At 28.5% G+C, this 12,720-nt stretch overlaps 1 protein-coding gene across 2 annotated transcripts in view; it reads right to left on the bottom strand.

Moving 5' to 3' along the window:
* Window positions 1–11,976: 11,976 nt before the first annotated feature.
* LOC122511391 overlaps window positions 11,977–12,720 on the bottom strand; it is a 128,029-nt gene continuing 127,285 nt past the window's right edge. Inside the window, exons 3-5 of one of the 2 annotated variants that reach the window (XM_043626599.1) lie at window positions 12,486–12,683; window positions 12,232–12,330; window positions 11,977–12,157 (exon numbers count right to left, since the gene is read on the bottom strand). In XM_043626599.1, the coding sequence (XP_043482534.1) occupies window positions 12,260–12,330; window positions 12,486–12,683 (269 nt within the window). In that variant the 3' untranslated portion in view covers window positions 11,977–12,157; window positions 12,232–12,259. The remainder of the gene's footprint in view (window positions 12,158–12,231; window positions 12,331–12,485; window positions 12,684–12,720) is intronic. The other variant, XM_043626600.1, reaches the window with a different exon arrangement.

The raw sequence follows: 12,720 nt of genomic DNA, 5'->3' as shown, positions 1-12,720 counted from the left end.
TTACAGACCTTCCAACGCCGTTAAAACAAAAAAATTAAATAAAAATATAAAATTCGTATTGTGTTTTAAAAATATCCAACTACTTTTTTATACTTGTCAATGTATAGTTCATACAGGGAAAACAATATAAATATTTTGTGAATAATTCTCACTCTAAATTGTGATAAATTATAAATTCTTATTACATCGAGTTATTACAAAAATAAGAATTATATAAATATACGACTAAAATTTTTAATATTGTTTATTCAAATAATATATTAGATTTGAATTTATTCAAGTAAGTTGATAGTTTAGAACATATGTTCCATATGTCATAAAATTTCAGATTCCTAATATCATTTTTAGGCATAAGAAATACGTGTTCTTCACAATACTAATATTCGGATTAGATATAATACCAAATTTCAGTTTTAGTGATCTGCTTACATCTTACGTCCGATTCCAGTGATAGTTTATGCCTAAATCTCAGATTTAATCTCTAATTTAGAGATTAATTTTTTTCCGAGAACGCAAATTACAAATTTTGGAAAAAAATAAATTACCAACAAAGACTATTATTTAACAAACCGCACAGACTCTAATTTCGATTCATTTTACTCAAAAACTGCACAAACTCTATTTTTACGATAATATTTATAAATTAATAACCGCACAGACTCTTTTTTTGAAAAATTCACTCCATTATTTATAAACCGCACTGAGACTTTGGCAATTAATAAATCCGTGATTTAATTTTTGGAAAAGGACTAATTTGACCACGTATCTTTTGCCCTTTTTGCAAAATTATTTCTTTTCTTTATATAACTTGAATTTTTAGTTTCTTATATCAACTGACGATTTTTGGCCTTCCTTATTCCTTTGATAAACCTAAAAAAATAAATTCTTAAAATTTTGTTTCATATTCAACTTTTCTTAAAATTTATTAACTTTGATATTTGCTTTAATTTTTAATACAAATAAAATTTAATGCGTTTAAGATTTTCAATTTGAAATTTAAAAACTTCTAAGAGCAGAATTGACAGCGCACGAAACTGAAATTCCCTACCATCAAAGCAATAGGCCTATCTGTTCTGGGAGATCCCCTTTTTCCAGGGATTATCATAATTATATTTCATTTAACTTGTTCGAAGATATAATAACTTGTAGTACCGCAACTTGTTGTCGGATGACGCCACTGTTCAGAGATAGAAAGAGAAAAACTCACTCCCTCTCTCTCTCTTTGTCTATCTCTTACTACCTACTCTCTACCTTTCATTCGTTTCTTGGCGTTGGTGACAGCCACATCACGTTTTCAACGAAATTAAAAGTGTGTGAAAAAGATGGAAAAACTGGAAGTGGAACAGCAGAAGCGGAACGGTTATAGGATTTTCAAGAAAGTTCATGCTATACAGCATGAGGAGACAAAGTCTCCGAATAATAAGGAAGTAAGCTCGAATATCTACGTGTAAGTAATTTAAACATGCAAGCATTGCTTTTCCCAACATGGCTGAGCTTCAATCCCGAATTGCTGCCAATAGCCGAGAGAGATTTCTGATCCTCAATCATGAGTTGAGGACGGAAAATAATAAAATGCAATTAACGACAAATGTTTCGTTAAATCTAAGAGCGCTTCTTCTGTCAATTCTTCAAATACATTAAAAGGAAAAAGTCTGAAATTGTTTCAGATGATAGTTTTCAAACAAAATTAAATATATTTAATATAGATCTGACAATCGGCTTAGCCAAAAACAATTATGAAGGAAGAAGAATATATTTAAAAAAAAACAAACAAACAAAAAAAGTCTTACAAATACGCAGAAAATTTTAAAATCAAAACTTTTAACAGCAAGAATTCAAGCCTTGTCCAAAAAGTTTCCGACAAGAAGGTACAATGAGAAAAATATAAATTTAAATATAAGAGAATTGCTATCAATCCCTCAGCGATTGGTACTAATGTGAAAATTTCTGTATCAGAAATATTCGTGACAAAAAAATTAAAAATCTTAACAAATTAATAAGACATGTCTGACTCAGCATTGTAGCCCAGTAAAAAAATTCGATACACGGACCGCGGAGTTCGTATACGAGCTCGGTAGCTCGTATGAGAAATATGAGAAATCTCTCATACGAGCCTTTTCCGTAATGAGAAGTGTATATAGATGCTTGTATACGAGGTGACTTTTAAAGCATTTTTATTAATGTAACACTATTTTAAAGTAAATGTAGATAATAGAAATGAATTTTCAAAGTAAAACAAAGCTAAATTTATAAAGGAAATGAAGTCTTAAGAAAAAAAGGATAATTTTGTTCAAAAAATTTATTCACACTGAAAAAAGGTTAGAATTTGATAATTCCTTGTTACTCTTACTTACCGACATTAGATATTTCTCGGATGCAGTAAGCACGATTTTGTATTAGCAGTAGAATAAATAAGTTTTTCTTCATTACTTATTAATAATATATTATTATTTATTTATTATATAAATGTTCTTATATAAAATAATTAAATTTAATACAAAATCGTGCTTACCGCATCCGAGAAATATCTAATGTCGGTAACTAAGAGAAACAAGGAATTATCAAATTCTAACCTTTTTTCAGTGTGAATAAATTTTTTGAACAAAATTATCCTTTTTTTCTTAAAACTTCATTTCCCTTATGAATTTAGCTTTGTTTTACTTTGAAAATTCATTTCTATTATCAACATTTACTTTAAAATAGTGTTACTTTAATAAAAATGCTTTAAAAGTGACCTCGTATACAAGCATCTATACACTTCTCATTACGGAAAAGGCTCGTATGAGAGATTTCTCATATTTTTCATACGAGCTACCGAGCTCGTATACGAACTCCGCGGTCCGTGTATCGAATTTTTTTACTGGGAGCAGTATCATTGACAATAAATTCCATTACTAAAGAATTCTCAGGAAATTGTCGACAAAAACTGTATTCTGAAAAATTTCAGTTTATCAAAAAATAAAATAAAAATTCTCAACTATTTTACACTAAAACCGAAGCAAGGAAGTTTTTATTTCTGGTAAATATAGTATAAAAATAATAAATCATTAAATTCCTTAAATGATGCTCTAATGTGGAAACAATCTGAAAGCCTTGTTTGATTCATCTAAGACCATGAAGAAAGTTTTAAAGTTTAAGCCTCAACAAAGGATTGGTATTACATTTGTTATGTCTGTTGTTCTTCGGGGTCAAAAAAAAAATATTTCTAGCCCCGTTAACTACGGTTTATCTCTAATCACAGCAGCAAGGAAGCTGGCATTAAAGGAAACAAATTATCTAAGACTAAGCGGTTTGCTAGTTAGTACACGAATACATAATACTTGAGTTTAAAGAACAGATCATTTTAACCGCAGTTACCTTTTATAACCTAAATTAAGACTTTCAATCTGCATTCAATCAATTGCTATATATAGAAGCCAATGATAAGTATATCAAAAAGAATATTACATGTTTCCCTAAACCAGACGTATGGATTCAATTATAAGAAGATTTATTGGTTTATTAATAGATGATATGTATTAATTATTTTAATTTAGACAGAAAATTTAAAGATCTTTTGTTCTGACTATCATTATTACATTTCGTTTTCATGTGTATAACCAGAAGGACTGGTTAAGAAGTAGTTATCAAATTCATACTTTTATTTAGATGACTTTCTAATTATCAAACATTTGAGAAATAATGACCGAATAACATTTATCTAACAACAAGCCTTTCTAAGTGCTTTTATGTGAGTTTTATTGTTAATAAGAAGAAGATTAATTTAAATACTTTCTCAGGAATATCAAATAATTCAATATAAGTGTCAACTGAATTTCCAGTAAGAAAATTATAGCTATCTTGCAAAAAAAATAAGTAAATAAATAAGGTTACATAAATTAATAAAAAGTATTCTTTACTATGTGAATTTAGTAAAACTAAAAGAGATTCCTATTCGATACCTCCATGTATTACAATCCTATCTTACGGTGAAGGTTAATACAGTCCTATCTTGCGGTAACGTTTTATACAGTTCTATCTTGAAGTGACGGTTTATACCATTCTATCTCAAAATTTTCAATTTTTCAGTTTTTTGATAAAATTATAGAAGAAAATATTCTGTATTAGATGGTAACACCTAAAATAGTTATATTAATTAGGATATTTATAAAAAACAGTAATTAGAAATAATAACAAGTTTTATCTTCCAAGTAAAAGTGTTCTATCTTTCTTTTGTTTTTGTATCTGTCAAAAAAAATATACACATGTGATTCATATAATCGTGTTAGAAAAGCAAAAAAGAACAAAAGGTAGAAAATGGATATCCCTTTGGATTTAAGTATGCCATCAGGAAAAAATTCTTTACTGAATAATAATAAAAATATATAAATTTATAAAGTGATTATTTTATCTGTTAATTTTGCTTTATTTTAACTTTTCTTACACCAGGAGAGACTTGTTCTGACGTAGAAATTGAGATCATTCGAATTCAGACTCGGATTGACTATTTTGACTAATATTACAGATACTTTTATTATTATAATTATATTGTAATTTATAATCTTGTTATCGTTTGTGAAATATATAATAAAATACTAGTATAATATAATCCTTGAAACATACTTATAAATTCTATATTGGAGTGACGTTTTCAACGTTTATTACAGTAAAATAATGTAGATTTTAAAATTATTTTATTATTATTCTATTTGTATTCTCACTTGTGTAAAAATTTTCTACAATCAAAACCTCGTTTACTTACTTATTTAAATATTTGTATCTATACTTAAAACTCATAAAAATGATACGTTTATTTTAACTAATAATAATTGATAATTAAAATTAAACAAGAAAACTAACAACATTATTTTTATCATTCCACTATCCCGTGAAATATTAACCTGTCATAAAATTAGGTTAATTAACCTTTGTAGAAGTATTAAGAATGCATTTTCTTGGCTTGATTTTATATAATTGTGTTTTATTTATGTATATTATGATAGAAAAATCTTTAAAGAATTACATAAAAATTATCTTATGAATATCAAACTGTCATTAATATTTTTAATATGGAATTTACTTTTAATTTGGCTCTTACGCAAAATTGGAAAATTTGAGATAGAATGGTATAAAGCGTTACTTCAAGATAGAACTGTATAGAACGTTACCGCAAGATAGGACTGTATTAACCTTCACCATAAGATAGGATTGTAATACATGGAGGTATCGTATTCTCAAAAAAAAAATGTATTAATAAGATCTAGTCATCTTTTACCTTGAAATATTTTCAGATGGTCCAGTATACTATCGTCTAGATGATCTATAAAGATAAATTGTAAATTAATAACGCTTATTTAAAAAAAGAAAGAAAAAAAAATTTTAAAGTTAAAGAAAACACATAAGCTATTTAGAAGTTAAAGGCAGTTTTTCTTGCGCTTAACTGTCTTGCGTATAATTGGCATTTTTAGGAATAAAGAATATCAGTACAATAGCGAATATAAAAAAAAAATAAATAATAATAAAGAAATAAAGAAAAAATAAATAAAAAGAAAAAATAATAGTAAAAAATAAATAAATAAATAAATAAAAAATTTGGAAATAAAGGAGCAAACTAACAAAACTAAATTGGGAATAGCCTACAGCTCGTTTTGACTTTCGCCGTTTAAGACATGTTTAGGTATATTCACATGAGGTTTCTAGAATATCGTAACAAGATACAGATCGAGACATCATAGATTTCTCGTTTAGGAATAATATTTTTAAAAAATATGGGAGATAAGCTTTACATGAAAATATATTGTAAATATTTTTCTTGCATAAAGTAACCCACAAACGTAAGCTATAAATGCTTTTATTTTTACTAAAAGTGTGAATTTTGATATGCTTTTCAAATATTTTCTTTAACCTCAAGTATTCCTTAAAAAAGGTAGTTTCTTTTATGAATATCTATTCTTTGGATTCCAGAGTTTCAGATTTTTAATATCTGAATTATTCTAAATGGAAACATTCTTCTAATCAGATGTTTATTTTCTCATAGGGTATTCAAACATTCTTGGAAAAACTCTTTTTTTCTGTTTTCAGAAATTTTATCATTCAGGTCGCATCTAAAAAAGAGAACGTGGACCAGATATAAACATTAAAGATTTCACTATGGTATAAAATATACTATGAATCCATCCTTAAAAATTGAGTAGAATTTTTACAGGAAAATTAAACAGGATCATTTATTAGCTAATGATACAATAGATTCTAAGTACTTTATAATAAGCTTTTCACAAAAATGAGCATTTATAAAGTATTTATTTCTGCATGAGTGACATCTTTTGATTTTATTAACATTTGGCAGATATCGATAACCAGCAATTTCAATTAAGGGATTTTTTAGACTATAACCCTTGATACAACAAATTTTATTTTTAATTTAACAGGATTTACGAAAAATAAATCATGTCCTAAAAATACTAGAGGAGTGGAGCACAGTTAACCCCAATGTTAGCTCTAAGATCGACATTAAAGTCCACCCAATAGAATAAATAATAACAGATTAATTAAAATGTCTAGACCTACAGAAGGCCAGCTTTAGGCCTTTCTTTCCTTAAAAAAGTGACTCTTTGTACAGCCAAAACCTTGTTACATTATCCGAAATCTAGAAAAAGAATATCAAGAAAAGTATATAAAATCCTGTTGAAGGATTAAAAAAAAAGATCGGTAGCTAGTCGAAATAGTAAATAATTTTTCTTTGGCTTCCTCATAAGGATAGTTTTATTTTCAGTATTATAACTATCTTAAAAAATAAATAAAATAAATTAATAAATATAAATACAAATAAGTAACAATTTGGTGGAATTGTTCATTAGTATTTAAGTTTTCATCATCGAATTAATGAATATAAATACAAATAATAATAATTTGGTGGAATGATTCATCAGTCTTTAAGTTTTTTATCGCAAAAGCATTTTTTGTATGCTCAAAATGAAAGTTAAATGTTTTCACTATAAGAAGACATTGTAAATCTTACAGAATGTTGTAACATTAGAATGTAACATAGAATGTAACATAGAATGTATTCTACTCTAAACATCTACAAGTTATTATATCTTCGAACAAGTTAAATGAAATATAATTAATGATTAAACGAACTTACAAGTGAAGTTCGATCATAATTATATGAATAACTTGTTCGAAGATATATATTCCCACCCTTTTTTATTACATATAATAGTAACAATATACATATAAGCTAGAAATATTTGGAAATTTAAAACTTATCCCCCCCTAAAATAAAAAATAGATAAATAAGAACAATTTAATAAAATAATAAAAATAAATCAATAAGCAAAATAAATAAAATATATTTATATTATGATTGTATATAATATGTATTACAATACATATATTACATAAATTTATAGATATATCGATATATATATATATGTAATAATAATTAATACTTGTTAATTATTATAAGTTAATTAAGCCTTCTCTAAACTAAATGAAAGGTAGAGAGTAGGTAGTAAGTGATAGACAAAGAGAGAGAGAGAGAGAGAGAGAGAGAGAGAGAGAGAGAGAGAGAGAGAGAGAGAGGAGTGAGTTTTTCTCTTTCTATCTCTGAACAGTGGCGTCATCCGACAACAAGTTGCGGTACTACAAGTTATTATATCTTCGAACAAGTTATTCATATAATTATGATCGAACTTCACTTGTAAGTTCGTTTAATCATTAATTATGTTTCACTTTCTTCATTAAAATTATTAAATTAAATTAGAATTACTACCAAATATATTATTAATATTTACCAATATTTATAGGATTGTCCAGAGGCGACTTTTTATAATTGACAAATATTCTCCATGATTACAAAAGTTTGAGAAATAATTTGTAGTTATTTTAATTTAATTCAATTATATTTGTGAATAAAAGATAGTTTCTTTGAAATTCTTAATCTTCCGGGGTGGATTTTTGTGATTAATTGGCAATCGATTACTGATATAAAATTTATTATTTAGCATTCGTCACAATCATTAACCAAATTGAACAATTCGCACGCATTCATTCACTCTTTCATTCATCGATATTGTAATTCAGAAAATGAACAATATAAAATTTTGATCCTTGGACACAGCTGTTTTCTTCCTTTTGCTTTTTAACAATTTAATAAAATGGTAGAATTATTTCGAAATATAAATTGAGAATCGCGGAACAATTGAAACTACTTATCTTATTTTCTTTGTCGGATTTTCTGGAGTAGGCTTAGCGCATCGCAGGCGTGATTTAGGATGTCGTCGATTTTTCCTTTAATAGATCACCTCGTGATCGAGTTATGTAAAATAATTAAATTGATCAGCCTAATCCCGCCACGCGTTGTCGATCCACTCGGACAAATGGGTTTACTAAGACGCCGCTCCAGAAGCCGATTACAATAGATTGTTCACCAATCGTCACTCTTCCACACAACGTGCTCGGGCCAAAGTCGCACCTCTCCCACAAAGCAACGAGAAAAAAGGGAAGTGGCGATAGACCCGAATATGCCGTTGATATTTATTGCTTCAGTTCCAAAAAACTATAACGAGACAATTCCGAATTATCATTTACATTTCTATATGCAATTGTATATTTTTCTTACTTACCCCGCTAACGGGTAAACAGAGCTCGTCGCAGCGCGACTTCCGCGATTCTGACGCGATACAGTGATTTTGGGCATAACTTGCCGTCGCCTCGTGAAATGTCGGTTTTTCGTCGATTTTACGCGATTTACATCCAACGACGTGACAAGATTTCTTCGCCCCACACATGATAACTCGTTACAAATTCTTTAATTTTAAAGAATTAATGGGCTTCTTTTATTGTTTAGTGATTACCAACATTCGAAAATCAAGAAGGTACCTGAAAAAATAAATATTTATTGTATTTTAAGAATGTTAGTTTTAATTATAAATGTTTCTTTTTGAATATACACAAACAATTAATTTCCTTTTTTTTAATAAGTCGACAGAGTAAAATTTATTTCAAGTTTAAAGAAGGGAGAGATATACAACTAACATTGATATTTATTATTAACAAATTTTTAACTATCTGGGATATTAATTATATTATTCTTCGCTTCGAAAAGCAAAATATTTACATGAAAAACTACTTAACCTCACTTTTGTCAGATATTCGTACAGTCGTACCGTCATTACTTTTATAGGTAATTAAAAATGATTATGCATTAGGCACTTAATTATTAAAAAGCAGGAAATTATTCTAGAGATCCAAAAATGTACGTATTTTGTACATTTTGTTTTCAACTAAGGTAAAAAAATCATAACAAAGAAAGTTGATACTGCTTATTGTAAAAGTTGAAATTATTCTGTATCATTTACAAAGTAGACAAAAATGTAAATAATCGAAGGCAAAGCTCCTCATTTCGTTAATTCAATAAATTTTTCCACTAATCATCAACCATAGTAGGTATAAACTCAAAATTATATTTATTTCCATCTATTTCACACAGCGAGTACACATTTTTGTTGTATTAAACTTATTTACTTTCACGACTTGCAATTTATCTTTTCCTAATTCTTCTGATCTTTGGAAAAGAGTTTGTTGAATACGTTTGAAAGGAGCTTTAGTGTATCCTTTGATAAAATTAGGTATGCGATGGCGATCTCAAGGATTAGTCATGCAAAAATTTTCCATCAATGGATCATCAGCAAGTTGCTTGTAATATTTTTGCATGTCTATACCTTTTTTTCATTAATTCTCTTCTTCTGTAGTCGCCCATCTGCCATCTCATCATCCAACTACCAATGTAAATAGATGAATCCTTTTTTAGATTAGTTCGCTGGGTTAGTGGAAAAAAAGGACACCTCGAATTTTGGTTCAAAAAGAGGACACCTCGCTTTTTAGTTGAAGAAAAGGACACCTCAAAAATATTAATTTTAAATGCATTTTTGTTTAACGATAATATGTGTAAAGTAATTGATTTATGATATTTTGTGCTCAAAAAACTATGAAGATAATATGTTCTTAAATCTTCTATTACAAAAACTCGAAAAACAATTACATTACACAAAGTATCGCCAAACAAAAGTTGATGTAAAATGAATATTTTCGACGTGTCCTTTTCTTCAACTAAAATGCGAGGTGTCCTCTTTTTCAAACAAAATTCGAGGTGTCCTTTTTTCCACTAACCCATCGAGTTGTTGGATTAGGATCGTTTTCTCTACTGACGCCAGCCATGGTCGCCCTTGCACCAGGTTCAAAACCACAAAATTTTTTGTAACTTCCAACTTTCTTCTTTGATTTCACAACATGTTTTGTGGGAAAATAAAAAATTACTGACACGTCCACACCATTTGTCGTTATTGTACCAGAAAATTCACAACCATTCTTTAATTTTTGACCTCTTTGAATTGATTTAAAGTTGAACATTGAATTCCACCTTCCTTCATTGTTCATTTCTCTTAAGCGCTTCATTTCATCGTCCATTTTATCAACTGCTCTTTGAAGAGGATCATTATTCTTTCTTGAATTTTTTTTCTTTTTTTGTAAAATTGCCTTTTTTTCTTTAATTTCTTGAATAACACTTGCCATTTGCAAATCTTTTAAAGCAGTATTTGTATAAACCTCCTCATTTTTATGTTACTTTTTGAATTTCTATATATTCTTACAGTTTCTAGACCTTTTTAAACATCTTATTTCATTCAGAATTTTTAATTTTATTTTTCATATAATTTTTACTAATTGTTTAAAATTAATTCGGATAGAGAAACCGACAAATTAGCTCAGTCGGATAGATGCCTCGCTTGGCGGTCGTTTAAGGACCAAGGGTATAAGTACCCTTGGTTCGCGCCCATTTGGCTTGGTATTTTTCCGGCACGTGAGATAATCTGAGCGGGAGGTTTGACGTCGAGGTATAATGATGTGCACCGTCGATTATTGTCCGGTACACACCATTAGAACTCGACTGTCGATAAAACCGGTTGTACTCAGAGAGGTTTTCTACAGTTTCCCTCTTCTCTGGCGAGAAAACCCATTGACGGGTGGTCCAGGCGAATGCGAGTACTCCTAATAAAGTCGGCTGTAGACGCAAAATTAGGTTAATATATAGAATTTTCATATGTAGAATGGTTATGCTTAATCCAAAAAAAGTATTTCTCGGGGACTCTTGTCGAAGTGCGTAAGGCCAATAGGGCAGGAGTATAAACAATAAAAAAAAAAATTCGGATAGAGATACAAATTTGTCATTTATTTATATTATTTTGATATTCTTCTATTAAACTGTAAGATTCACTACAATAACTAACTTTCTAATGGACTCATTGGAAAAACAAAAATGTCTAATTATATAACTTTATTTTCATTATTATACTACAACGGTGTTTACATCTATACCGAACTTAAACTTTTAAAGGCGCCAACCTTCATATTGTATCTGTTTTTATATGTTACAAATGTAACTCTTAAAATTAGGGAGTACGTAATGTACGAAAGGGCATGTCCCGTTATGTTGTTAAATAAAATAATAAATAAATAAACATTCGTTTCTTCATATAGGCCGAATAATGCCATTGTTGTTTCCTCATACATCATTGATGAAACAACCTTTGCATCTTCTTCAATTCGATTTTTGATTTTTACTGATTTACATAATTTTGCCAAACAAACTTTTACCGTATGCTTGTCTGTTCCCATTAATTCCAATCTTCTTTTCACTTTATAATGCAACGGTTTATCAATATTTTCATTATCTAAAGTAATTGACGTTCTTTTTCTGTTTGTAGAAACACCAATTGCAGATTTCTCGACTCTGTATTTCTTTCGTTTTGAAGAGGGGCCACCACTTTCAATTGATGAGTCAACACCTATAATTAAAATAAATAGAAATTTTATTAATTTTATATTAAGAGTGATTAAGAAAATATAATAGAAGAAAGTAGAATAAAAATTTTACCTTCTCTTTTTGAAGTTGATCTTAAAAGGGAAAATTTAGCTTTTTGATTTTTCGATTTCTTTACTGTTGAAGAAGTGATTTTTAAATCGAGTCCAGTTGATGACGATGATGATAATGATGTTTCTGTTGGTACACGATAAACAGAATGAGAAGTAGATGGTCCTGCATTAACATCAGCAACAATTGTTTGCTCATTCTGCGTTTTATCTTTCACGATTGCAACATTAAATTCACGAAATGATGCTAAAAAGAGATAATAATGATGAATTATGTCTTTTTTTTCAACACTAATTTTAAAGAATTTGATTTTTTATTACTTGTACTTGGTAGAACAGATGACGGTAATTACATTATCTCGACTGATTTTTGTGAATCTGTTTCACGGTGTGAAAGCTTTTCAGGAGGATCACTTGGTGCTGAAAAAGAAGAAAATAATTCATAAATTAAAATTTTTAAATTGTTATTTTAATAAAATGTTTTTAAAATGTACTCAGGTAAAAATGATTCGTACGAATTCCAAACAAAATTCGTACGAATCATTTTTTCCTTGGTTAACTATTAAAAAACTTACATTTTAATCTAAATCTTCCACTCAGGACAAAAGTTTTCTTCTCTGCTGTTGGAGGTTCAGTCTTTTCTGTCTTTGAAGTTGACAATGATGACAATGATGATGAAGGAGAAAATGTCAATTTTTCAGATGATTTTTGTTGCTCAGTTTGACGGTAAACTAATCTAGTAGAATGTGGTGTTTCTCGAGATTCATTTTTTGCTGAAAAAGTGAAAAAATAAACAAATAAATTACAAAT

The sequence above is a fragment of the Leptopilina heterotoma genome, unplaced genomic scaffold, assembly GCF_015476425.1.
Source record: "Leptopilina heterotoma isolate Lh14 unplaced genomic scaffold, ASM1547642v1 Lhet_81, whole genome shotgun sequence".
Classification (NCBI taxonomy): Eukaryota; Metazoa; Arthropoda; class Insecta; order Hymenoptera; family Figitidae; genus Leptopilina; species Leptopilina heterotoma.
The sequence above is the reverse complement of the archived record's forward strand: the minus strand, read 5'-3'. Positions and strand labels throughout refer to the sequence as shown.